Below are 26,138 nucleotides of genomic sequence, written 5' to 3'. Positions count from 1 at the left end.
TCCTTGACTGTGAAGCCCTTTTTGTGCAAAGCAATGATGACGGCACGTGTTTCCTTCCAGGCAACCATGGTTGACAGAGGAAGAACAAAGATTCCAAGCACCACCCTCCTTTTGAAGCTTCCAGTCTGTTATTCAAACTCAATCAGCATGACAGAGTGATCTCCAGCCTTGTCCTCGTCAACACTCACACCTGTGTTAACGAGAGAATTACTGACATGATGTCAGCTGGTCCTTTTGTGGCAGGGCTGAAATGCAGTGTAAATGTTTTTGGGGGAATCAGTTAATTTGCATCGCAAAGAGGGACTTTGCAATTAATTGCAATTCAACTGATCCCTCTTCATAACATTCTGGAGTATATGCAAATTGCTATCATACAAACTGAGGCAGCAGACTTTGTGAAAATTAATATTTGTGTCATTCTCAAAACTTTTGTCCACGACTGTACTGCCTTTCGGTGCAATTATTTTTAAATGCCAAACGTCATTGACTAAACATAAAACTGGACATAAACCACTACTGCACCATTCAGGGTAACGTTCGTTATATTGTTTGTGTGACCAATGGGACCAATAGTTTTTGCTTTATCTCAATACAAACTTTTACGGCTTTATGAGTAAACACATTTTATTACATGCAGCCCCCAAACAAACAGTCAACAATCTTTTCAAAACACACAGCAGCAATGGCGAGGTACACTACATATATATAAAAGTATGTGAACACCTTTTGAGTGATGAGTGGATTCGGCTATTTCAGCAACACCCATTGCTGACAGGTGGATAAAATTGAGCACACAGCCATGCAATCTCCATAGACAAACATTGTCAGTAGAATGGCCTAAGAGCTCAGTGACTTTCAATGTGGCACCTTCATAGGATGCCACCTTTCCAACAAGTCAGTTCGTCAAATTTCTGCCCTGCTAGAGCTGCCCCAGTCAACTGTAAGTGCTGTTATGGTGAAGTGGAAAAGTCTAGGAGCAACAACGGCTGAGCCGCGAAGTGGTAGGCCACACAAGCTCACAGAACGGGACCGCCAAGTGCTGAAGCGCGTAACACATAAATATTGTCTGCAGTGGGAACGCGTTCTCTGGAGTGATGAATCACGCTTCACCATCTGGCAGTTCGATGGACGAATCTGGGTTTGGCGGATGCCAGGAGAATGCTACCATAGTGCAAACTCAATTTTGGTGGAGGAGGAATAATGGTCTGGGGCTGTTTTTCATGGTTCGGGCTAGGCCCATTTAGTTCCAGTGAAGGGAAATCTTAATGATACGTCATACAATGACATTCTAGACGATTCTGTGCTTCCAATTTTGTGGCAACAGTTTGGGGAAGGCCCTTTCCTGTTTCAGCATGACAATGCCGTGTACAAGAACTTGACTGGCCTGCACAGAGCCCTGACCTCAACTCCAACGAATACCTTTGAGATTAATTGGAAAGCAGATTGCAAGCCAGGCCTAATTGCCCAACATCAGTGTCCGACCTCACTAATGCTCTTGTGGCTGAATGGAAGCAAGTCTCTGCAGCAATGATCTAGTGGAAAGCCTTCCCAGAACAGTGAAAGCTGTTATAGCAGCAAAGGGGGGACCGACTCCATATTAATGTCCATGATTTTGGAATGAAATGTTTGACAAGGAGGTGTCCACATACTTTTGGTCATGTAGAGTATGTTTGACCTCGAAACATGAAAAATACAACTTCTCACAAGTAAAGCCAGCCACCACAACCACTATAAGCTTATACAGATCACAATTACATTATGACATTTCTAGAGATGCGTCCCAAATGGCACCTTATCCCCTATGCAGTGAGATACTTTTGACCAGAGCCCTGGTCAAAAATAGTGCACTATAAAGTAGGGAGACATTTAAGACACACCATAGATCTCATCTCCGACAGCCAAATGCAGCAGAATAGGTTGACTGTGGGGGAATTGCTTTGCTCCAACTGTTGATACATCTTTTAAAACACAAACACCTGGTTTCCATGCAGCGGGATGGATGCAATGTCAAAGCCTGAGGAAAATAATATTACCTGAGTAAAACAACACAAGTTTATGAGTAAATATGAGAGCGAAGTACAATGCCTTGTAAAAGATAACAAGGACCAAGGAAAACGGTTATATCAAATTATTCAGAACTACGAAAACATCGACAAAGAAAACATGCTGAGCATTTTCTTACAAGGAAACACAATTAATACAGTATTTCAAACAACATGTTGACGAATGGACAATGCATGACATCAGCAAAACATCCAAATATGTATTCCAGATAAGCAATCGTTGTTTGTGTTGGATCATTGTTAGGCACTTATGGCTGATGAAAATACAATAAAAACACATTAAACATGAGAAGAAGAGTTCGCAAAGTTGGCAAAACGGCACAAACAGATCTGCTACCAGGCTCATTTTTTTATCACAATATGGGTTTTGAAATGATGGTGACGATCAAACACATTAGATGCAATATTAATAATTGGTATTGTTTTGGCAGATTCTCTCATCATTGGACATCAATATGATGGACATATTAAACACAAACAAAACATATATTTTCTCTCAAATATGTAAACAGTCAGCAAGTAACTTTACAGCATGTTTACGCGAACACTTCGGATTTCTTTCACTGACCCATAGCTAGTGAATGCATGGTCTATATCCATCCACATGGAGACAACAAGCATGCCTCTGAGAAGCTTCTGACATGTTTAGAAGTTATCACAACATGATTAATCCAACTACACAATGCTCACAACAACCTCACTTACAAAATCATCAGAACAGCAAATACAATTTTTTTGTTTGTAAAGCGTTTGTCAGTTAGCATAGTTGGATATGTCGGGGTGAAGGACGGTGCATGCGATGCAATCAGTTTCAGACACTGTTGGGGTTGTAGCAGAGCATGTTGAGCTGCAGGTTCTCGTCCCAGTGTCTGAGGATGATAAAGAGCTGGTTGGCAGCAGACTTGACCGAGGCTAAGTCCTTTCCTTCAGGGATGCTCTGGGCACTGAGCCACATGCTAGCCTTAGCTGCTATCAGCTCCCACTCTATGAAGTAGCTGGCCGAGCTGTGCTCCAGCCAGGCCAGGGCTACAGCCGTGGCCCACACCATGCCCTCCGTATCCAGCCTCTTCTCAGACCCAAGGGGCGCTGCTGGGGGGGTTTCCACACTCTCTGACTCCGAGCCCCATCCCCCGTCAGTCAGGGAATGAGGGTAGAGAGGGGGCTCGGCGTAGGTGGTAGGGGTGGAGGGGCCGCCCAGGAAGAAAAGAGAAGATCCTGGCCCACCCTCCATCCGGAGACTCCTGGCCAGGTGTGAGGGGCTGTGGCCCGTCTGGCTGTGGCTGCTGACAGCCAGGTCTCCAGTCTGGTGGTGGCCCGCCAGGCTGGTCTCTGTTACCTTAGCTGAGCTCTCAAATGGAGACGGAGAGGTGGACTTGTGGCTGTCCTCTGCAGTGCTGCTGTCTGAGCGGCAACTGGCTGAGTGGGAGACGTGGTGACTCAGACTGACCCGGTGGCTGGTGAAGGGAGATGTCCACTTCAGCTTGTCCATGTGCACATTGATGGCCTCACACAGAGCGCTGTCCAGGCAGAACGCACCACACGCCAACTGTAAGGACACCTGTACCAGAGAGAGGGAGATGTAGGGTGTAAAAAGATAAACATTTATATTTTCAAAAAGGTGGCGTTTTGTCACCACTGACCACGCACCAGAGGAATGTAGTCTTTTTTTTCATTCTCGCTCTCCCCTACAGAGTTGCTGGTTTTGCTGTGTGAGCCAAACATGAAGCCCCTGGCAGCCCGGGTCAGGAGTCTTGTCCGGCTGAGAGTCAGCCTGTAGAGGACAGGAGAGAGATGCAGCATCTCAAGATCAACTTCAAGTTTCATTCATTGCCATTTGTAAGCACAAATACATACACTGGATTTTCTCTGTGACATAACGAAGCATACGCAGCCCTTATTTCCTGCTCCTAGCATAACCCTTCCATTCTCAGCACATACCTATAGTTCAACATAAGTGAAATTGTTTTCCTTTTGAGAATGGAGGGGAAAGGGACATTTTTCCAACACTGGGAAATGCACAAATGATGCATAGCGGAAAAAGGCGACTGAGTGGTAATGTGTGCCTGAGAGATAAGACTGGGTGAGATGAGGATGAAATGGAGAAAGGTGACATTACATCACACAAAAAACAATGTACTCGAAGTAGGGATGTCCCCAACTAAAACTAATCTTACAAAATGTTAAAACGTGTACTTTTCCATATATGTGATTTGTTTAAGGAAACTAGGCAAATGTCGCACGTCACTACTTCAGAGGAGAGGGATGTGAACATAAACATTTATTTTCTTATCAAAATGTTTTTTTGGGGTAGAAATGCCTTCTGAAACATCTGAACTTTCATGTGCCTTAATAACAAACTTGTATTCCATCCATAAATATAAATACATTTTTGAAATTCCGAGCCTAGTTGGTTAAGTCACGGAAAAAGACAGGAATTTTACCGCTAGCCATGATTGGCTGAATGGGCTGGACATGCCGGGAGATGAGTTTGGATTGGTCTGCCATGTAGCATGCTTCTGTTTGTAACGTGAGCTGTTCAGTATGTGTTGCTAGTCCTTTCTACCGCGCCATTTCAAAAAAATTAAACGTTAGCCATCGAGAACTACAAAAGTTTTCTCGACAACATTGATGCCCTGAATTTAGCAGGTGCTATCAACAGTTCAGTTGGAAAAAGTGATGGACTACTTTCTGCACACGCCACGGTCAGTGTGAACCGGAGTGACTTGACACAACAATCGGCCAAACAAGATGTAGCTACAAATAAAGCATAGTTAAATGGTTCCAGTCTGCCGTGAAATGTTCATCCATGTATACAGGTAAGAGTCTAGCTACATTTTCAGATAAACGTTTCTAATTTAGTCAGAAAGTCATTTTTATTGCAAGTTAAAGCGTTCTGTTAGTTAGCCAACGAACGTTAGCTTTCTGGCTCACTAGCTAACTTTACGTGTATGATCTGTCAAATAATATTATTCGAATCAGAAATCAATTTGCATTTCTAGTTAAAGAAAAAATAACACATGACATTTTGTCCCCTTTCATGCTGAGTGGTTATCGAAAGGGAGAAATCTGGAAAGATTTTTAAATAGGCTATGTTGAGGAACTCTCAATGGATGTAAAAACAGACTTTGTTTACTTGCTGTTTGAGGCAAAATAAAAAAAATACCTTGGGAAGCTCCACAGTAATGGTGAGTTATGACAATCAGAGATAGTAGCAGATCCCAAAATGGGCACATTTATAGGCCTACATTTGCGCCCAGGCCAGGTAGCCTAGGCCTACTTCTACACGTAATCAGATGGGTGTCCTTACTCAAAATTGACAGGAGCGCTCCAAGAAAAAGACAATTAATAAATGAACAACTCGTAAATGGAATGAAATAAGCAAAAACACGTGTAGCCTAGTAAGACTGTATCAGTTAATATATTGAATGTATTAACAGAAATGACCTTAACCAAACAAACATTGTAGATGAGAAATGATGGAAATTAATGATAGGCTAAATATACTACTGGTGATACTGGTGTGCCATCCATATGGCCTATTCAATGGATTAGTCCACTCAGACAGGCGTGAATCAGACCGGTGTCTCATGAGCCAAAATGTTTTTTTTCCCAAATGTTGTTATGTTACAGACTTATTCTAAAATTGATTAAATTAAAATGTTTCCCTCATCATTCTCTGAATACTAATGTGCAAAAATATGTAAATCTGTTTTCGCTTTGTCATGAGGGGGAAAAACTATTTCATACATTTTAGAATAAGGCTGTAACGTAACAAAATGTGGAAAACGTCAAAGGGTCTGAATACTTTCCAAACGCACTCCATTTGCCACTGCTCTACTAAAAAAATATTGGTCAACCAACCGCCTATCGACCAAACAATCAACCAGTCGACTAAATGGGGTCAGTCCTAGCTCGAGTCACTAGATCTAGCAGGTGCCCTCAGACTATAGAGTAACCGGAAGTAACAACTATCAGTTGGCAATGAGACAGCACTAGCAGTCTAGTTAGTATTTTATTCTCCACCCTGGCCCTCTCCATCACCCACCTGGCTGAGAAGAGGCTCTCCACCAACTTCTGTGATTGGTCTGAGGTCACAGACGGGCTCCTCTGGGGGGCTGAGAGAGACAGAGAGAGAAAGACAATCAGTCAAGTTAGTTTTCCATTTAGCTCTCTCTCCTCTCTACCCTGAGCATCACGACTACACTCCACATGACACCACCACACAGTACACAGATAAGACACCCACAGAAGGTTGGATGCCACAGCAGAGGACAAACACAATCTAGCAGCTGTGTGTGTGTGTGTGTGTGTGTGTGTGTGTGTGTGTGTGTGTGTGTGTGTGTGTGTGTGTGTGTGTGTGTGTGTGTGTGTGTGTGTGAGCGTGCATGTTTAGACGCTATCAATGTAGACCATAAGAAAACAAATGGGCTTTTTAATGAAGACATTAATATTATTTGCGAGCCAGTGATTTTCCATGAAAGCAAAACAGGCCAGATAAAAACTCACCATTTGTAAAGCTGCTTCTTTCCCAGCCAGAGGATGAGGGGGTGCTGCATGGAGAGGCCCCATCTTCCACACCTAAAACCCAGCAAGAAGATAGGTCAATGTCATTTGAAAAGTTTCACTGTGGACAACATGAATAGTATACTACACAGGTAAAACACTCAAAGCATATTCATTCATTTGACTGTGGTATGTGGTTGTCTCACCTAGCTATGTTAATATGAATGCACTAACTGTAAGTTGCTCTGGATAAGATCATCTGCTTAATTACTCAAATATAAAATGTAAATGTTTTACATACAGATCTCACATTACTGTATTGATTCAAAAATATTGTTCACAGATGTATTCTTTGTACAGTTTTTTTTTATTTAATGTAGTTATTTGTTACATTTGACTGACACCTAGCAGTACTACTTGTTTTTCTGAGAGTGAGGCGGATATATAGCGTTTTGCCTAAAAACATGATTATTTGTCCCTCTGAAATGAAACCATCAATTGATAGATTTCGAACAAATACATGTCTGTCATTGCACAACCCCATGCCACGATTAGATAGTCAAAAAACACACAACCTATTTCATAACTTCTTTAAACAATAAAAGCTCATTTCAACATTTCTGAAAATAGCGTTTTGGAATGAAGCTTTTCATATAAAAATGACTAAAAACCTGTCAGATCTGTCTGTTTGGCAGGTGTATGACCTCTTCAAACTATCACCTGTCACACATTTTCACACATTCTTCTACTATGTAGTACGGTAAAGGTCTTACTGGGGTGCAGATGCCCGTCCTCAGCCTCCTCTGACATGCAGCCAGACTGGGAGCGGCCCAGTCCGATGGAGTAAACCTGGTTCTTCCTGCTCCCCGAGCGAGAGCCCCACTTCAGACCCTCACCTGAAACACCCAACAGAGACACAGTGTATTTCCTAACCTAAAGGATGACAGCAGTCTTAGAACTGTTCACATTTGTGGTATTAAAGGACAAAGTTACCTTGATTTTTAATAAAGGTCTGAAGAAGAGTCAATGGTTAAAATAAGCATTAAAAAAACTCCCATCCATTCAATGTGAACGTATGCATACCAAGAATTCTAAAAAGTTTTGGAGAATAACTTTCTCCATGGAGAATAAGAGCAACTCCTCCCAGCTGGCCACTGCACTGAGGCTAGGAAACACTGTCACCACCGATAAATCTACGATAAACGCTAATTTCAATAAGCATTTTCTACGGCTGGCCATGCTTTCCACCTGGCTACCCCTACCTCGGCCAACAGCTCTGAACCCCCCCTCAATTCTCGGGCAGACTCTTTTCTCTGTAAATATCAATGACGTCGCTCTTGCTGCTGGTGATTCTCTGATCCACCTCTGCACAGACGACACCATTCGGTTTACATCTGGCCCTTCTTTGGACACTATGTTAACAAACCTCCAGACGAGCTTCAGCTTTAACTCTGTGTTGTTGTTTTTGTCGCACTGCTCTGCTTTATCTTGGCCAGGTCACAGTTGTAAATGAGAACTTGTTCTCAACTGGCCTACCTGGTTAAATAAAAATGAACAGGAGTGTCTCACCTGGGTTGATGTAGTCGATTAAGGTCTGTAGATATTCATTAGTGTCCAGATCAACAGGGACAAATGCAGTGTATTTACTGAGAATGTTACAGGCCTTGCTGGTGTGGATGGCATACAACTGGCATCTTCTGCCAGAACCTGGAAAATAACATGTTATTAACCTGTTAACACCTTATCATCTTTGATTTACATAAATTCCATTATAAAACTGATTTGAAGGAGTAAACTATTACCAAAACAAAACAATAAAAGACAATCACTCCGAAGGATACCATTTATGACTGAATTCAGGTTGTGTCAAATTTTCAAGGTTAGCTTTTTCTACAGATTCAGAGCTTCAAAATGGTGTATCATACACTGCAGTTAGGGGAAACATGGGAATGTGATAAACGTTGTGGCAGACGGCAGGGAGAGGTGAGGGGAGTGGTTATTGAGGGGAGATATCTTGCAGCCCACTGGCTCCACCCCCGAGCCTTATATGGACTTCCTGCCCCAAATAGACAAGGCTGTAGATCGTTAAGCCAGGGATTGCTTGGGGATAAAGGAGGAAGCAGCCTGCACAAAGGGTCAGAGTGGGAGAAGAGAGAATAATATATGTGAGACTACCCGTTGTGACCTGGACTGTCGGATTACCCCACTTGTGTACTGCATTGGCTGAGGACCCGAGTTTTAGGATTACCCCTGGAGAACGGAACAGACAACGAGAATGGCTTGTGGACTGTGAAGTAATTGGTGAATTCCCCCTTCTTCCCCAGTGTACAAAAATCCCTAAGAACTTCCCATTTGCATTCTAGTTGTGTTACTGGTGTATGTTTTGTTATTGAACTTGGTGATGTGGAAACCCCACACCCTTGAGCGTGCTACATATGGTGGAGAATGTGGAGAGGCCAAACCAAGCTCAATAACGAAACAGACACAAAGCACAATGGAAGACTTGGTGAAACAGCTAGTGGAGGCGAACATAGCACAGCAGGCTATGCATCAGGAGCTGCTGGCGGAACAGCGTCACCAGAATGTCCTTCCTGTTTGGCCCTGTCCGGGGGTGTCCTCGGATTGGGCCACAGTGTCTCCTGACCCCTCCTGTCTCAGCCTCCAGTATTTATGCTGCAGTAGTGTGTTGGGGGGCTAGGGTCAGTTTGTTATATCTGGAGTACTTCTCCTGTCCTATTCGGTGTCCTGTGTGAATTTAAGTGTCCTCTCTCTCTTTCTCTCTTTCTTTCTCTCTCTCGGAGGACCTGAGCCCTAGGACCATGCCTCAGGACTACCTGACATGATGACTCCTTGCTGTCCCCAGTCCACCTGGCCATGCTGCTGCTCCAGTTTCAACTGTTCTGCCTTATTATTATTTGACCATGCTGGTCATTTATGAACATTTGAACATCTTGGCCATGTTCTGTTATAATCTCCACCCGGCACAGCCAGAAGAGGACTGGCCACCCCACATAGCCTGGTTCCTCTCTAGGTTTCTTCCTAGGTTTTGGCCTTTCTAGGGAGTTTTTCCTAGCCACCGTGCTTCTACACCTGCATTGCTTGCTGTTTGGGGTTTTAGGCTGGGTTTCTGTACAGCACTGAGATATCAGCTGATGTACAAAGGGTTATATAAAACATTTTGATTTGATTTGAATGCTCTCCTGCAAGCTGAACTCAGCCAGCTGACAGCCGCCCAGGCCGGCATAGCGGCAGGCGCAGCAGTCTCTCGTCCCAAACCCAGTAGGTTTATACTGAAGCTGACAGAGGCTGTTGACATTGAGGCTTACCTACATGCTTTCGAGAGGACGGCGGCTAAGGAGAAATGGCCCCATGAGCAATGGGCCAGCCTACCTGCACCCTTCCTGTCGGGCGCGACACAGAAGACCTATCAGGATCTGACGGTTGACCAGGTGATGCATTACAGGGTGCTGAAAAAGGAAATCCTGCACCGGTATGGTTACACCTTGATTAGCAGGACACAAAGATTCCATGATTGGGCGTATGATCTTGGGGCTCACCTAGGGGTGGAGAAGACCTTAGACAGGATCAAGGCATGATTTTACTGGCCAGGAGTGAAGAAAGCAGTGGAAGAATACTGCTGTAGTTGCACAGAGTGGAGGTGGTGCCAAAACCCCATTTTCCCAGTCCCTTAATAGCCCTACCCATTATTTCAGTTCCTTTCAGCAGGGCTGCAATGGACCTGGTGGGACCTCAACCAGAAGAGCAACTGAAGGCACCAATACATTCGGGTGATTCTGAATTATGCACCAGGTACCCAGAAGCCATTCCCCTGCGCACCATGGCCACCAAGGGAATTGCATGTGAGTTGGTCATGCTGTTCTCCCGGGTAGGCATTCCTGACGAGAGATTGACCGACCAGGGCTCCCCGTTCATGTCATGGATCATGAAGAATCTATGCAAGCTAATGAAAATAACCCAGTTGCTCACCTCAGTGTATCAACCTCAGACAGATGGATTGGTGGAAAGATTCAATCAAACCCTGAAGCAGATGAAAAAGAAGTTGATGGAGGCTGACGGAAAGAATTGGGACCAGCTGCTACCCTACCTGATGTTCTCAATCTGAGAAGTGCTCCTAGCTTCAACAGGATTCTCTCCCTTCGAACTCCTGTACGGGAGATAACCCCGAGGACTGCTGGACGTGGCTAAAGAAACCTGGGAACAGCAACCAGATGGCAACCCTGTGGCCCCTGGTACGGGAACATATGATGGAGGCCCAAGCGCGGGTGTACAACAGAGGAGCACAACGAAGGGACTTTCAGCCAGGAGACCAAGTGTTTGTCAACACAGCAGAATGTATGTTTTTGGCCCGATGGAGCATGCCATACAATGTCATTGAGAAGGTGGGTGTAGTTAAATATAGGGTCAGACAGCCGGTACGTAGGCATCTGACCCAGATTTACTATGTGAATTTGCGAAAGAAATGGAATGCATGTGATGTACTCTACTCTATTTTCCGGAAGAAGGCTACCACAGAGACTGAGCCGATGGAGGTGCCAATGGGGAAGCAGCTGAGCCATGCCCAGAAGCAGGAGCTGAGGGAGTTGGTCGGCCGGAACCAAGATGTGTTCTCCAGTGAACCAGGATACACCGATCTGGTACAGCACAGCATCATCACCAAACCCAGGAAAAAGGTGAAGTTGAGACCCTACCGGAAGCAAGGAGAGAGGCTGTCAGGACCGAGGTAAAAACGATGTTGGAAGCTGATATAATCGAAGAGTCAAATAGTGAGTGGTGCAGCCCCATAGTGTTGGTGCCGAAACCAGACGGCACCTTTCGATTCTGTAATGATTTTAGAAAGGTAAATTAAATCTCAATGTCCAACGCCCACCCCATGCCCCGAATTGATGAATTAATCGAACGGCTAGGGACTGCCCGATTTATCAGCATGCTCGACCTGACAAAGGGTTATTGGCAGGTGCCCTTAGCTCTCGAGGCATGGGAGAAAACTGCTTTTGTCACCCTGGACGGACTGTTCCATTATAAGAAGCTGCACGGGCCCCCGGCCACCTTCAAGAGGTTGATGGACTGGGTTCTCCGACCCCATTGGTAGTACGCAGCGGCATACATTAACGATATTGTGATCCAGGGGAGCGAGTGGGAGACACATCTAAACCAAGTGAGTGTGGTATTGCAGGCCTTACGGGAGGCAGGGCTAACAGCGAACCCAAATAAATATTGGCTCCGCTTGCGGGAGGCTGAGTACCTGGGGTACATGATCGGGAGGGGATGTGTCAAACCCCACGTGAAGAAAGTGGAGGCGATTTGGGACTGGCCCCGCCCCTTCACAAAGAAGCAGGTACGCACGTTTGCGGGGTTGACTAGTTACTACCGGAGACTTATTCCACACTTTGCCTCCCTAGTCAGCCCCCTGACAGAACTGACCAGGAGCCATCTACCAGCCCAAGTGATGTGGACCGAGGAGACGGAGAAAGCCTTCCAGGACCTAAAGGGAGCACTGTGTTCTGGACCCGTGCTGGTGACACCGGACTTCTCCAAACCACTGGTGGTACAGACCGATGTGTCCGAAACAGGGGTGGATGCCATCCTATCACAGTCATGTACATTGGCCGGAAGCTGTTGCCGCGGAAACAAAGATATTCCACTGTGGAGAAAGACTGTGTAGTGATCAAGTGGGCGCTGGAAACACTGAAGTATTACTTATTGGGATGGCCCTTCACCCTCGTAACAGACCATGCACCACTGGTTCGGGTGTCATGGAATAAGGACAGTAACGCCCGCGTCACCGGCTGGTTCCTAACCTTACAGCCCTCTACTTTCTCTGTCGTCCACAGATCAGGTGCAGCCCATGGAAATGCCGATGCACTAGGGAGCTGGACCGCCCCTCCCTCCTGGTCAGAGCTGAGGGGTGGGGTCTGTGGCAGATGGCAGGGAGGGGTGGTTATTGAGGGGAGATATCTTGCAGCCCACTGGCTCCACCCCTGAGCCTTATATGGACTTCCTGCCACAACGAGGCAAGGCTGTAGATCGCTAAGCAAGGGAGTGCTTGGGGATAAAGGAGGAAGCAACCTGCACAAAGGGGCAGAGTAAGGAGACCAACGTGCGTTATGAAGAGTGGGAGAAGAGAGAATCATATCTGAGATTACCCGTTGTGACCTAGATTGTCGGATTAACCCCCTTGTGTACTGAACTGGATTGGCTGAGGACCCCAGTTTTAGGATTACCCCTGGTGAACGGAACAGGCAACGAGAATGGCTTGTGGACTGTGAAGTAATTGGTGAATTCCCACTTCTTCCCCAGTGTAAAAATATCCCTAATAACTTCCCATTTGCATTCTAGTTGTGCTACTGGTGTATGTTTTGTTATTGAACTTGGTGACGTGCTACAATATGTTATATAACTTTGGAGATAAGTAGGAGAAAAATGCCATTCAATTATTTTTACTACCATTTAGCAATGTTCACAACTTCAGCCTTAGACCCACCCATCTCTAAGAATTCATATGTAAACGCATGAGTCAGCATGACATTCTCCTCCAGAATGTAGTCTCTCTGTTATCACCCTCCCTTATCTCAGCCAATCATGGATCCTGCCTTTCTCCCTATATAGCTCAGTGCTTTCGACTGGGCTAAACTCATTTTGAGATTTTTTTTCTTCATATTTACAGATCCCATACAAGTTTGTAGTTAAGGCATATGAAAGTTAACATGTTCAAGAAGGCATTTCTGCAACAACAAAAAATAATAATATATTTTTTACATTTAACACCCCTACTGTGATGTAGGAAATCACATCAAACACCCCGATCCTGAATCCGGTCACATTTGAGCAATGAGATATTACCCATGTCTTACGCACCATGCTCAATCTCACACTCCTTATCTGCCATGTTTTCAAAATCCTGAATAATGGAACGTCCAGCCAGATGATGGAACGTTTCGTTCCACAGTTCCTCGTGAACTTTCTCTTCCCGCTCTCTGCCCTTCAGGTAGGGGTTTATGTCAAAGGTCACCTCCCACTTGACTGGCTTCCCGCAGAGCAGGCCCGACACCACGGCCTTACAGTCCCCCTTCACCACCTCTTGACAGTCTGGGGTGGTGTTCAGATCTGTCGTGGCTGGAAGCTCCTGGGGGGTTTCTATCTCACACAGCTGATTGGGGTAGCAGTCTGGTAACACAACAATGAGAAGTTAGACGTCTTGTCTGGGATATCAGTTATTTGATCGATTAGTGTGTCTACTATTTCTCAATGTTAGGGTGAGTGGGAGGGCTGTGGTTGTGGAAGCACCTGCGTCTCCTAAGCTGCCGACAGAAGGGTCAGTGGAGGAGGAGCAGTCCTCCCAACCGGTGCTCCTGGTTCCTCCTGGAGCGTGCTCTGGGTCAGCCCTGCTCCTGGTGGTTTCGGCCTGCAGGTTGGAGCCGGGGGGCTGGGCCTGCTCTGGATCCACCTCTTGGGGAGCCCACTCCAGATGGGGGGAGGGTGTGTGAGAAGCGCCGTTGGCAGGGCGCTCCCTGGAACCCGTGGCAGATGTGGCACACAGGTTCACTAGCTGTGGCTGTCAGGGGTTAAACATAAAGATACATGTTTAGCTAAATACTATGACCAAAGATGTTATTAAACTTTATTACAATGTTAATTTAAGTCCAGAATAATTGCAATACATTCACTGACTTACTCCCCACGAATGTGAACCGACCATAGACTAATTGCGACCATGCCCATTCAGGCAAGAAGCTCACTTAAGTGTTAATAAGGACCATTACAGTGATGGCATTGTGCATGCAGTAATGATAGACTCAGTCATCAGAGCAACGTGTTTTTGCCCATTCCACTGATTACAGTGGTTCCAAAACTTTTTATAGTCCCGTACCCCTTCAAACATTCAACCTCCAGCTGCGTACCCCCTCTACTAGCACCAAGGTCAGCGCACTCTCAAATGTTGTTTTTTTGCCATCATTGTAATCCTGCCACAGACACTATACAATACATTAATTAAACATAAGAATGAGTGTGAGTTTTTGTCACAACCCAGCTCGTCGGAAGTGACAAAGAGCTGTGTGTTGTCCTTGTTAATGCAGACAGAAGAGCTCCAACTTCTTAATCATAGCCTCAATTTTGTCCCGCACATTGAATATAGTTGCGGAAAGTCCTTGTAATCCTAGATTCAGATCATTCAGGCTGTCACGACTTCCACCGAAGTCGGTCCCTCTCCTTGTTCGAGCGGCGTTCGGCAGTCGACGTCACCGGCTTTCTAGCCACGGCCGATCCACTTTCATTTTCCATTTGTTTTTTCTTTGTTTTACACACCTGATTTCAATCCCACAATTACTGTTTCATTATTTAACCCTCTGTTCCCCCATGGGTTTTGTGAGTGATTGTTTATTGTATTTTCGGTCTGTCATGGGGTGCGTGTATTTGTTACTTTGTATATTTGTATATAACACTGTCACCACTGATAAATCCACCATAATTGAGAATTTCAATAAGCATTTTTCTACGGCTGGCCATGCTTTCCACCTGGCTACTCCTACCCCGGTCAACAGCACTGCACCCCCCACAACAACTCGCCCAAGCCTTCCCCATTTCTCCTTCTCCCAAATCTGCTCATCTGATGTTCTGAATGAGCTGCAAAATCTGGACCCCTACAAATCAGCCGGGCTAGACAATCTGGACCCTTTCTTTCTAAAATTATCTGCCAAAATTGTTGCCACCCCTATTACTAGCCTGTTCAACCTCTCTTTCGTGTCGTCTGAGATTCCCAAAGATTGGAAAGCAGCTGCGGTCATCCCCCTCTTCAAAGGGGGTGACACTCTTGACCCAAACTGCTACAGACCTATATCTATCCTACCATGCCTTTTCTAAGGTCTTCGAAAGCCAAGTCAACAAACAGATTACCGACCATTTCGAATCTCACCATACCTTCTCTGCTATGCAATCTGGTTTCAGAGCTGGTCATGGGTGCACCTCAGCCACGCTCAAGGTCCTAAATGATATCTTAACCGCCATCGATAAGAAACATTACTGTGCAGCCGTATTCATTGATCTGGCCAAGGCTTTCGAGTCTGTCAATCACCACATCCTCATCGGCAGACTCGACAGCCTTGGTTTCTCAAATGATTGCCTCGCCTGGTTCACCAACTACTTCTCTGATAGAGTTCAGTGTGTCAAATCGGAGGTTCTGTTGTCCGGACCTCTGGCAGTCTCTATGGGGGTGCCACAGGGTTCAATTCTTGGACCGACTCTCTTCTCTGTATACATCAATGAGGTCGCTCTTGCTGCTGGTGAGTCTCTGATCCACCTCTATGCAGACGACACCATTCTGTATACTTCTGGCCCTTCTTTGGATACTGTGTTAACAACCCTCCAGGCAAGCTTCAATGCCATACAACTCTCCTTCCGTGGCCTCCAATTGCTCTTAAATACAAGTAAAACTAAATGCATGCTCTTCAACCGCTACCTGTACCTACCCGCCTGTCCAACATTACTACTCTGGACGGCTCCGACTTAGAATACGTGGACAACTACAAATACTTAGGTGTCTGGTTAGACTGTAAACTCTCCTTCCAGACCCGTATCAAACATCTCCAATCCAAAGTTAAATCTAGAATTGGCTTCCTATTTCGCAACAAAGCATCCTTCACTCATGCTGCCAAACATACCCTTGTAAAACTGACCATCCTACCAATCCTCGACTTTGGCGATGTCATTTACAAAATAGCCTCCAATACCCTACTCAACAAATTGGATGCAGTCTATCACAGTGCAATCCGTTTTGTCACCAAAGCCCCATATACTACCCACCATTGCGACCTGTACGCTCTCGTTGGCTGGCCCTCGCTTCATACTCGTCGCCAAACCCACTGGCTCCATGTCATCTACAAGACCCTGCTAGGTAAAGTCTCCCCTTATCTCAGCTCGCTGGTCACCATTGCATCTCCCACCTGTAGCACACGCTCCAGCAGGTATATCTCTCTAGTCACCCCCAAAACCAATTCTTTCTTTGGCCTCCTCTCCTTCCAGTTCTCTGCTGCCAATGACTGGAACGAACTACAAAAATCTCTGAAACTGGAAACACTTATCTCCCTCACTAGCTTTAAGCACCAACTGTCAGAGCAGCTCACAGATTACTGCACCTGTACATAGCCCACCTATAATTTAGCCCAAACAACTACCTCTTTCCCTACTGTATTTTATTTATTTATTTATTTTGCTCCTTTGCACCCCCATTATTTTTATTTCTACTTTGCACATTCTCCCATTGCAAATCTACCATTCCAGTGTTTTACTTGCTATATTGTATTTACTTTGCCACCATGGCCTTTTTGCCTTTACCTCCCTTATCTCACCTCATTTGCTCACATCGTATATAGACTTGTTTATACTGTATTATTGACTGTATGTTTGTTTTACTCCATGTGTAACTCTGTGTCGTTGTATGTGTCGAACTGCTTTGCTTTATCTTGGCCAGGTCGCAATTGTAAATGAGAACTTGTTCTCAACTTGCCTACCTGGTTAAATAAAGGTGAAATAAAAATAAATAAATAAATAAAATATTTGACATTTTGAGTAAAAGTACGTTGATTACTCATATCTGCTGTCCTGCGCTAGACTCTCTACACCAGCTACACATAGGACCCATTACAGAATCACTCAGCCGAAGAATGGAGTCAGCAGGAGCAGACGCCCTCCCTGTTCCAGTGGAGGAGCGTGTTCAGCAGTACGCGACCATGTTGCAACGTCTGGGCACTGCTTGGATCGCGTGCTGCAGACTATGGATCGTTTAGAGAGAGGAGGTTTTTCAGCGCCTCCACCAGCCCCACTACAACAGGTCCCACTGTCCACCCCTCTTTCCCCTGGTCCCAGCGGGATTCGTCTCGCGCTCCCGAGGGAGTATGATGGGACGGCTGCCGGATGCCTGGCGACCGTACACCTGGCTCCTTCAGGACGTGCGAGTGTGTCCGCCCTCATCTCCTGCCTCTCAGGCAAAGCCCTGGAGTGGGCCAACGCCGTATGGTGTGAGGGAGATGCGGCGTTATATCATTACGCAGAGTTCACCCGCTGCTTTCGGGCAGTGTTCGTTCCACCTGAGGCAGGGGACGAGGAGCGCGCAAGATTTCGCCTTGGACTTCCGGTCCCTGCGGCCAGTGCGGGATGGAACGATATGGCCCTGATCGATCACTACAGGTGCAGTCTGTGCGAGGACGTCCATCGGGAGTTGGCCTGCCGATACACCACCCTCACATTGGACCAGCTGGTGGACCTGTCCATCCGGCTGGACAACCTGCTGACTGCCTGTGGACGTCCGGATTGGGACCTGTCAGTTCCATCCCCCAGCACCTCCACTCCGACGCCCATGGAGCTGGGAGGTGCTGCACTTAGGGCGCCCGGAGGAGGGGCCATTCCCTGCAGCATCTGTGGCCGCAGAGGGCACACTGCTGGTCGGTGCTGGAGGGGTTCCTCAGAGAGTCGAGGCAGCAGGCAGGGCACTATCGTGTCACCCCAAGTGAGTCGGCACCAGGCTCACCCAGAGCCCCCTGTTGCTCACATGTATGTGTTTATTTAATTTCCTGAGTTTTCCCCGCATTCCCAGCATAAGGCACTAGTAGATTCAGGCAGAGCTGGGAATTTTATTGACCGTTCATTTGCTCATAGTTTAGGGGTGCTGGGCTTACCCTGGTTGGCCTATCATGACCCCACTATTTCGTGGCAACATAGGGCGTTCAAGGGGTGGTCACGAGAGTGCTCAGGGATGTGTGAATCTAAGTGTGCGTTCTCTAATTCTCTCCTTCTCTCTTTCTCTCTCTCGGAGGACCTGAGCCCTAGGACCATGCCCCAGGACTACCTGACATGATGACTCCTTGCTGTCCCCAGTCCACCTGGCTGTGCTGCTGCTCCAGTTTCAACTGTTCTGCCTTATTATTATTCGACCATGCTGGTCATTTATGAACATTTGAACATCTTGGCCATGTTCTGTTATAATCTCCACCCGGCACAGCCAGAAGAGGACTGGCCACCCCACATAGCCTGGTTCCTCTCTAGGTTTCTTCCTAGGTTTTGGCCTTTCTATGGAGTTTTTCCTAGCCACCGTGCTTCTACACCTGCATTGCTTGCTGTTTGGGGTTTTAGGCTGGGTTTCTGTACAGCACTTTGAGATATCAGCTGATGTACGAAGGGCTATATAAATAAATTTGATTTGAAAAAATAAATTTGATTTGATTTTGTGTAGGGGTTTCAATCGGTGCGACTACGGTGGAAAGTCCAGACCAGGTCTCCACCGTGCACACCCCCTCAGGATATGCCGATTTGGCGACTAAATTACCACCTCATCGACTGGGGGATTGTGCGATAAATCTCGTTGTGGGCGCAGCACCTCCCAGGAAGTCACGTGTATCCTCTGTCACAGGAGGAGACGGTGTCTATGGAAACATATGTCTCCAAATCCCTGGGGCAGGGATACATTCGGCCCTCCACTTCACCTGCCTCCTCGAGTTTCTTTTTTGTGAAGAAGAAGGATGGTGGTCTGCGCCCGTGTATTGACTATCGAGGGATCAATCAGATCACTGTGAGGTACAGCTACCTGCTGCTTCTCATCGCCAGTGCGATCGAGTCAATGCACAGGGCGCACTTCTCAAGAGTGCTTACAACCTGGTGCGTATCCGGGAGGGGGACGAGTGGAAGACGGTATTTAGTACCACCTCAGGGCACTATGAGTACCTCGTCATGCCGTACGGGTTTATGAATGCTCCATCAGTCTTCCAGGTTTTTGTTGACAAGATTTTCCAGGACCTGCGCGGGCAGGGTGTAGTGGTGTATATTGATGACATTCTGATATACTCCGCTACATGCGCCGAGCATGTGTCCCTGGTGCGCAGGGTGCTTGGTCGACTGTTGGAGCATGACCTGTACGTCAAGGCTGAGAAATGTTTGTTCTTCCAACAGTCTGTCTCCTTCTTAGGGTACCGCATTTCCACGTCGGGTGGAGTAGAGAGTGATTGCAATTCAGCCATGTGTAAATGGCCGACTCCCACCACGGTGAAGGAAATGCAGTGATTTTTAGGGTTTGCCCACTACTACCGGAAGTTTGGTCAGGTAGCAGCTCCCATTACCTCACTGCTGAAGGGAGGACAGGTGCGGCTGCAGTGGTCGGCTGAGGCGGACAGGGCTTTTGGTCACCTGAAGGCTCTGTTTAACTCTGCTCCCGTGCTGGCTTATCCGGATCCCTCTTTGGCGTTCATAGTGGAGGTGGACGCGTCCGAGGCTGGGATAGGAGCCGTGCTCTCTCAGCACTCGGGCACGCCACCAAAGCTCCGCTCCTGTGCCTTCTTTTCAAAGAGGCTCAGCCCGGCGGAGCGAAACTATGATGTGGGCCCACCGGGAGATGTTGGCTGTTGTCAAGGCTCTGAAGGCATGGAGACATTGGCTTGAGGGTGCTAAACACCCTTTTCTCATCTGGACTGACCACCGCAATCTGGAGTACATCCGGGCGGCGAGGAGACTGAACCCTCGCCAGGCAAGGTGGGCTATGTTCTTTACCCGTTTTGTTTTCACCCTATCCTACAGACCAGGTTCCCAAAATGCTAAGGCAGGCACACTATCCCGGATGTATGACATAGAGGAGCGGTCTATGGATCACACTCCCATCCTTCCGGCCTCTTGCCTGGTGGCATCGGTGGTGCGGGAGCTGGACGCGGACATCGAGCGGGCGTTACGCACTGAGCCCACTCCCCCCCAATTTCCAGCTGGGCGCCTGTACGTTCCGTCTGCTGTCCGCGACCGTTTGATCTATTGGGCCCATACGTCACCCTCCTCTGGTCATCCTGGCATCGGGCGGACGGTGTGTTGCCTTTGTGGGAAGTACAGGTGGCCCACCTTGGCCAAGGACATGAAGGTTTATGTTTCCTCCTGCTCGGTGTGCAGGAAAATTACAACGGCCGTGTTCACACCTGTCGGGGGACTTCCTGACGGTTCTTCCTCCCTCACAGGGCAACACCACGATCCTGGTCGTTGTGGATCGGTTTTCTAAGACATGCCGTCTCCTCCCTTTGCCCGGTCTCCCTACGGCCCTACAGACTGCGGAGGCCCTGTTCACTCATGCCTTCCGGCACAACGGGGTGCCTGAGGACATAGTCTCTGATCGAGGTCCCCAGTTCACGTCCAGGGTCTGGAGTGCGTTCATGGAACATCTGGCGGTCTCGGTCAGCCTCACCTCAGGTTTTCAACCCGAGAGTAACGGGTAGGTGGAGAGAGTAAACCAGGATATGGGTAGGTTTCTGCGGACCTATTGTCAGGACCGGCCGGGGGAGTGGGCGGCATTCATCCCCTGGGCAGAGATGGCTCGAAACTCACTCCGCCACTCCTCCACTAACCTCTCTCCTTTCCAGTGAGTACTGGGGTATCAGCCAGTTCTGGCACCGTGGCATCAGAGCCAGATCGAAGCTCCTGCGGTGGATGAATTGTTCAAGCACTCGGAGGAGACCTGGGACGCCGCCCATGGGCGCCTACAACGGGCCGTTAGGCGGCAAAAAGAGGGCGCTGACCGCCACTGCAGCGAGGCCCCGGTGTTCGCACTGGAGGATCGGGTCTGGCTCTCGACCTGAAACCTGCCCCTCCTCCTGCCCTGCCGGAAGCTGGGTCAGCGGTTTGTGGGGACATTTAAAGTCCTGATGAGACTGAACGAGGTATGCTACACGTTACAGCTTCCCCCAGATTATTTTATTAATCCCTCGTTCCATGTGTCTCTCCTCAGGCCGGTGGTGGCTGGTCCACTCCAGGAAGCTAAGGTGCGGGAGGTTCCTCCGCCCCCTCTGGACATTGAGGGGCCCCGGCATATGCTGTTCGAGCTATCCTGGACTCAAGGTGTTGGGCGAGGGGCCTTCAGTACCTCGTAGAGTGGGAGGGGTACGGTCCGGAGGAGAGATGCTGGGTGCCGGTGGAGGACGTCCTGGACCCTTCGTTGCTGCGGGATTTCCACCGTCTCCATCCGAATCGCCCTGCGCATCGTCCTCTGAGTCATCCCCGAAGTCGCTGTCACCTCTGCCACCTCTCCTTGCTTTCTATCCACCGCCGATCCACTTTTCATTTTCCATTTGTTTTGTCTTTGTTTTACACACCTGATTCAATCCCACAATTACTGTTTAATTATTTAACCCTCTGTTCCCCCATGGGTTTTTGTGAGTGATTGTTTATTGTATTTTCGGTCTGTCATGGTGTGTGTGTATTTGTTACTTTGTATATTTTACATTTTGAGTAAAAGTACGTTGATTACTCATATCTGCTGTCCTGCGCCAGACTCTCTACACCAACTACACATAGGACCCATTACACAGGCGATAAAAAACATCACTCGGATACGTCATTGTGTATTTTCTGCAATATGCGAGAGTTTAGGGGCCTTGCTTTAACAAAGTTAACCATTTTTACTGTAGTGTCCAAAATGTCTTTCAAGCTGTCAGGCATTCCATTAGCAGCAAGAGCCTCTCGGTGGATGCTGCAGTGTACCCAAGGCGCTTCCCAGGAGCAACTACTTGCACGCGGGTTACCACTCTACTATGTCTCCCTGTCATGGCTTTTGCGCCATCAGTATTTTTACTCAAAATACCAACATGACCAGCACCTACGTTTGGCTTCATACGGACCGTTAGTGGAATTCCCGCGAGAGAGTAACGGTTAATGTGATTGGATGTTACTTATTTGACAAGGCTACCTACCTGTATTTTACATTGTGTTGTTATTTCGCTGAACACTGAGGCTACTCAGGCGAGAAAATATGTCATCAAATTTTTATTTGGCGTACCCCCGACGGCATTGCTTGGGAATACTTGCACTAAATCAAGGACAACGCCTTTTATGACATGGATTATGCCACAATTTGAATTAGCTGATGTCAATTTGTATAAAATGTTTTCTTATATTTCTTTATACGCTTTTTGTTGATGACCATAAAACCTGTTTTGTCTTAATAAGCAGATGAATAATTTCAGCACTCAGAATCAAGTCTTGCGTGCACTATTAACTATCATACTATGCAGATCAAAGTCAAATTCCAAGTATATCATTTGTACAAGGGCAGAAACCATGGAATGACATGTGAGCCTTGCCTCATTATGCCAATGCACTCTGGGCAACTTTCAGACAGTCCATTATCATTCATGAAATGATGGTGGCCCTCATTAGTGATGAGAGAACATTCCTCTTTTGTATTCGTGATTACACTCCAACTCAGCCCAGGGTCAGATCGCTTTCTCCCACGCCATTATTACTCATCCAACATCACTGCAATTTCAACACTGACTTCCTGGCATATCTTATCGAAAAAACAATATAATTGTCCGAAAGAAATTTGGGGTTTCCATGTTTGTGTACAAAATGCCATATGCTGCAAGATCAACCTGTAAAAAACTATATTTTCCAGAATAGTGGTTTTTACTTTTACCATGAAAGCCTATTACTTTTGCACCAATGTCTTAGGTATTCTGTGGTGTTTCTTAAATTGCTTTTGTGTGGTTATGAACAAAGAATAAATTGGATTGTCACTTAAACGATTCTATTTGAAGATTGAAATCAATGAACCAATGATTTCTATATGTGTTTTTCTTTTTGAACAATTCCCCTCATAGTCATTTTTCTTCAGGTTATAAGTAGAGTGTGAGATAGATGAGGACAGAGACACAGTAGAAAGAGGGGACATAGGAATCGAACTGCAGTCTCCAGGGTCGAGACCCAGATCTGTTGGCAGTGCCACAAGATCACAGACACTGCACTCACGTGGTATTCAGTCTTCCACTGTGCTCCATAGTCAGGGCTGGTCTGTCCATTCAGCTCCTGGACCTTAGCTCTCCTCAGTGGGTTCTTCCCCTCTACAGAGCTGGGGTCACTGGGAGTGCAGGTCTTCTTCATGTTTTGGTTGTATTCCACTATCTGGCTGGTGCTATACACACGTCTTCTAGGTGACGTTTTGCTCTCTATTCCTATGGGTTTGTGAAAAGATCACATTCATTTGTGTGCACAAATACACGTTTTCATGTCAATGTGTGATCATGTCTGACCAAGTGATTGTTACCGCATGAATTGCACCAACTAAACAAAAATGGCATTTGAACCAGTGGAAAGGAAGAGATGATCTCAGACCTCTAGATTCTTACCCATGGCTTTGTGTTCTGTGGGGCCAGGGCTGCTTTCTGACATGGAGTCCAGATAGGAGTCCAACGGCAGGCTGGAGTGTATGTCCCTGTGCATTCCTGGACCGTCAGAGAAGCCTGTAGTCGTCTCTGGGTCCTCCTCTTGGGAGTGGTAAAACACTGAGCTAGCTGACACATTGGAATGCATCATACTGTATCGCCTCCTTTTATCCTGGCGGAAGAGTTGAAAGAGAAATGTCTGAGTGCTGCATCTCTACACCACTTGGGAGTATAATTGATAGTTGCTGACCGAGACATTCATTTCAAGATATAGCTTTTCAACACCTTTCATCAGAGAGGATATTTTAGCCTTCAAAAAATAATCCACATCCTTCACTTGAATCACTTAACATAGAGACGTTCTATTGAATTGAAATAGAGGGAAACAGATGATGTGCTTGATTCTCGTTCAGGAGTGAGGAGACTATCTTAATCACACTAAGAAATATGAATACATATTACATAGCCACTTTATGTCAAGGTGTAGGCCTACTTACAGATTTGGGATCGGGATGGTAGCGCGTGGTGTCGCACACCACGCTGTAGCCAATCAAACAGTCCCCAGGGAACAGGAATGTGGAGCCCACTGGGGAGAGCAACACCTCCTTGGTGTCAGGGAACAACCAGTCGATGGCTATGTCACTCAGCACTGGGGCCATGGTCTTCTTCAGCGATTTAATAATCTGGGAGAATATACAGATAGAGAGATGCAGTTGAAATAGAATAGAAACAGAGATCTATTGAAGTTATTCTTATGAGTTTCAGTGATCTGGGAGAGTACGGGCAGAGATGCAGAGGACATTGCCTTCCTTGAGTGCCAGCATTATAGAGGTGAAACGTGGATTCCTAGAATATCGCATTGTCTACTGAAATTATGACATTCCCTCCGTCTGTACAATGCAATTTGTTTTGTGAAAACAAGACTAGAGCCTGTAAGCCTATGAGAATGGAATAATAAAGGACCCTTTTAAAACATAACATATGCTGTGAATTAGACTGATTCTAATGGGCGTTTTATTCAACAAAATGAATTGTTAATTGCTAACAGTGGAGAGCACTCTGTCTGAACAATTTGCATCCACTGCATAATGGCCCTCCTCTATGACATTCAGAATAGCTGGTTGTCGCAAAGAGGAGGATAAACATGTCATTGGAAATGAGGACCTTGGGCTGCAGTCTCTCCCCTTCTGCCAAGAACTCTGCCGTTCCTTTGGAAACGTCTGCCAGTCCTGTCATCAGTCTCCTGCAAGCACTCTGACCGATGCCGAAGGTGTAGCACCTGCCAAAACAAGATTCACATCTCAGTGGCTTAGTGGCCTGGAAAGACCACCTGAAAATGTCTGTAGGTATCGGAGTCGCATAAGCGTCAGACACCCTATTTCTCATAGACATTTATTCCCTCACAGAGACCTCTTGAGATGGTCCAGTAGCTCAAAGTTGTGGTGGTATATTACACCCCCCCCCCCCCCCCCCTCCCCCACAAAGTTTTTGGTTTATAAGTCCATGTAATTTGCTGCACATACTGTAGCAGCAGAAAACTAGATGATGCGCAATGTAGTTAATTCTCTGCAATGAGAAGTATGTAGCAAATGACAGAGCAGTGGAAGAACTTAGTGTGTCGTCAGGCACCCCCAAGGCAGTCAATGAATGTATTGCGCCAGGAGTAGTTCACAAACTAGACCTCGATTCAAATGTATCAAGAAATATGAATCTGTATGCCTAGCAATCAACAAATGTACATCGTTTAAAGCACACGTTTACAAGTCTCAGTCACAAATGACAGCTCCAATAAACCCCCTATGGTGACCAACATTGGTGCTTTCAAGACAACGGGGAACTCTGAAAAAAACGAGGACGAATCATGAAGTCAATGAAAGAGATCCGAGTAGGAATTCTGAGTTTTATGACCCTTCAAAACAAATTTACCCAGTTGGAGCTTGTTTTCTTCTGAGTTCCCAGTTGTCTTGAACCCTGAAGTCAGAAGTAGGAGATCTCCCAGATCTGAGTTCCCAGTTGTTTTGAATGCGGTACATGTGAACAAGAGGCTCGTAGAATCATTCATGACTCTTTTCGAGTTTTCAGTTCATCGTTCGTCGGTAAATAAAAATGGATAGGGGGTCCTAGTGGCTCTGGCCATTATTGAGTCAAATGAATGAAATTAGTCTAAAGATTCACTCTTTTGACTAAATTAGTCGAAAATATCAGAGTCAGTAAAAAGAGCAGAACTACCCATCACTAGCCTGATGAGGACTGAGAGTGAGACGGACTCTGTTGATCGGACTCTGTTGATGGTCAATTTGATGGTCAATTTTCATCATCATGCAGCCAAATGCCATGTCTCCTTATCAGTTTTCCCCATTAGGTTTGTCAATTTCAT

General features: G+C 46.6%; 1 protein-coding gene across 1 annotated transcript in view; it reads right to left on the bottom strand.

Annotated features, from left to right (window-relative positions):
- Positions 1-610: 610 nt before the first annotated feature.
- The window catches only part of LOC110491065 (von Willebrand factor A domain-containing protein 5B1-like), a 47,611-nt gene continuing 22,083 nt past the window's right edge, over positions 611-26,138 (bottom strand). Inside the window, exons 11-22 of the mRNA XM_036946982.1 lie at positions 24,926-25,040; positions 24,259-24,444; positions 23,726-23,933; positions 23,349-23,551; positions 13,872-14,139; positions 13,443-13,751; positions 8,136-8,273; positions 7,340-7,462; positions 6,570-6,641; positions 6,109-6,178; positions 3,711-3,834; positions 611-3,621 (exon numbers count right to left, since the gene is read on the bottom strand). Of these exons, the coding sequence (XP_036802877.1) occupies positions 2,875-3,621; positions 3,711-3,834; positions 6,109-6,178; positions 6,570-6,641; positions 7,340-7,462; positions 8,136-8,273; positions 13,443-13,751; positions 13,872-14,139; positions 23,349-23,551; positions 23,726-23,933; positions 24,259-24,444; positions 24,926-25,040 (2,563 nt within the window). The 3' untranslated portion in view covers positions 611-2,874. The remainder of the gene's footprint in view (positions 3,622-3,710; positions 3,835-6,108; positions 6,179-6,569; positions 6,642-7,339; positions 7,463-8,135; positions 8,274-13,442; positions 13,752-13,871; positions 14,140-23,348; positions 23,552-23,725; positions 23,934-24,258; positions 24,445-24,925; positions 25,041-26,138) is intronic.

The sequence above is a fragment of the Oncorhynchus mykiss genome, chromosome 16 (genome assembly GCF_013265735.2).
Source record: "Oncorhynchus mykiss isolate Arlee chromosome 16, USDA_OmykA_1.1, whole genome shotgun sequence".
Classification (NCBI taxonomy): domain Eukaryota; kingdom Metazoa; phylum Chordata; class Actinopteri; order Salmoniformes; family Salmonidae; genus Oncorhynchus; species Oncorhynchus mykiss.
Note: the sequence above shows the minus strand (reverse complement) of the source record. Positions and strands in the feature narration are given on the sequence as shown.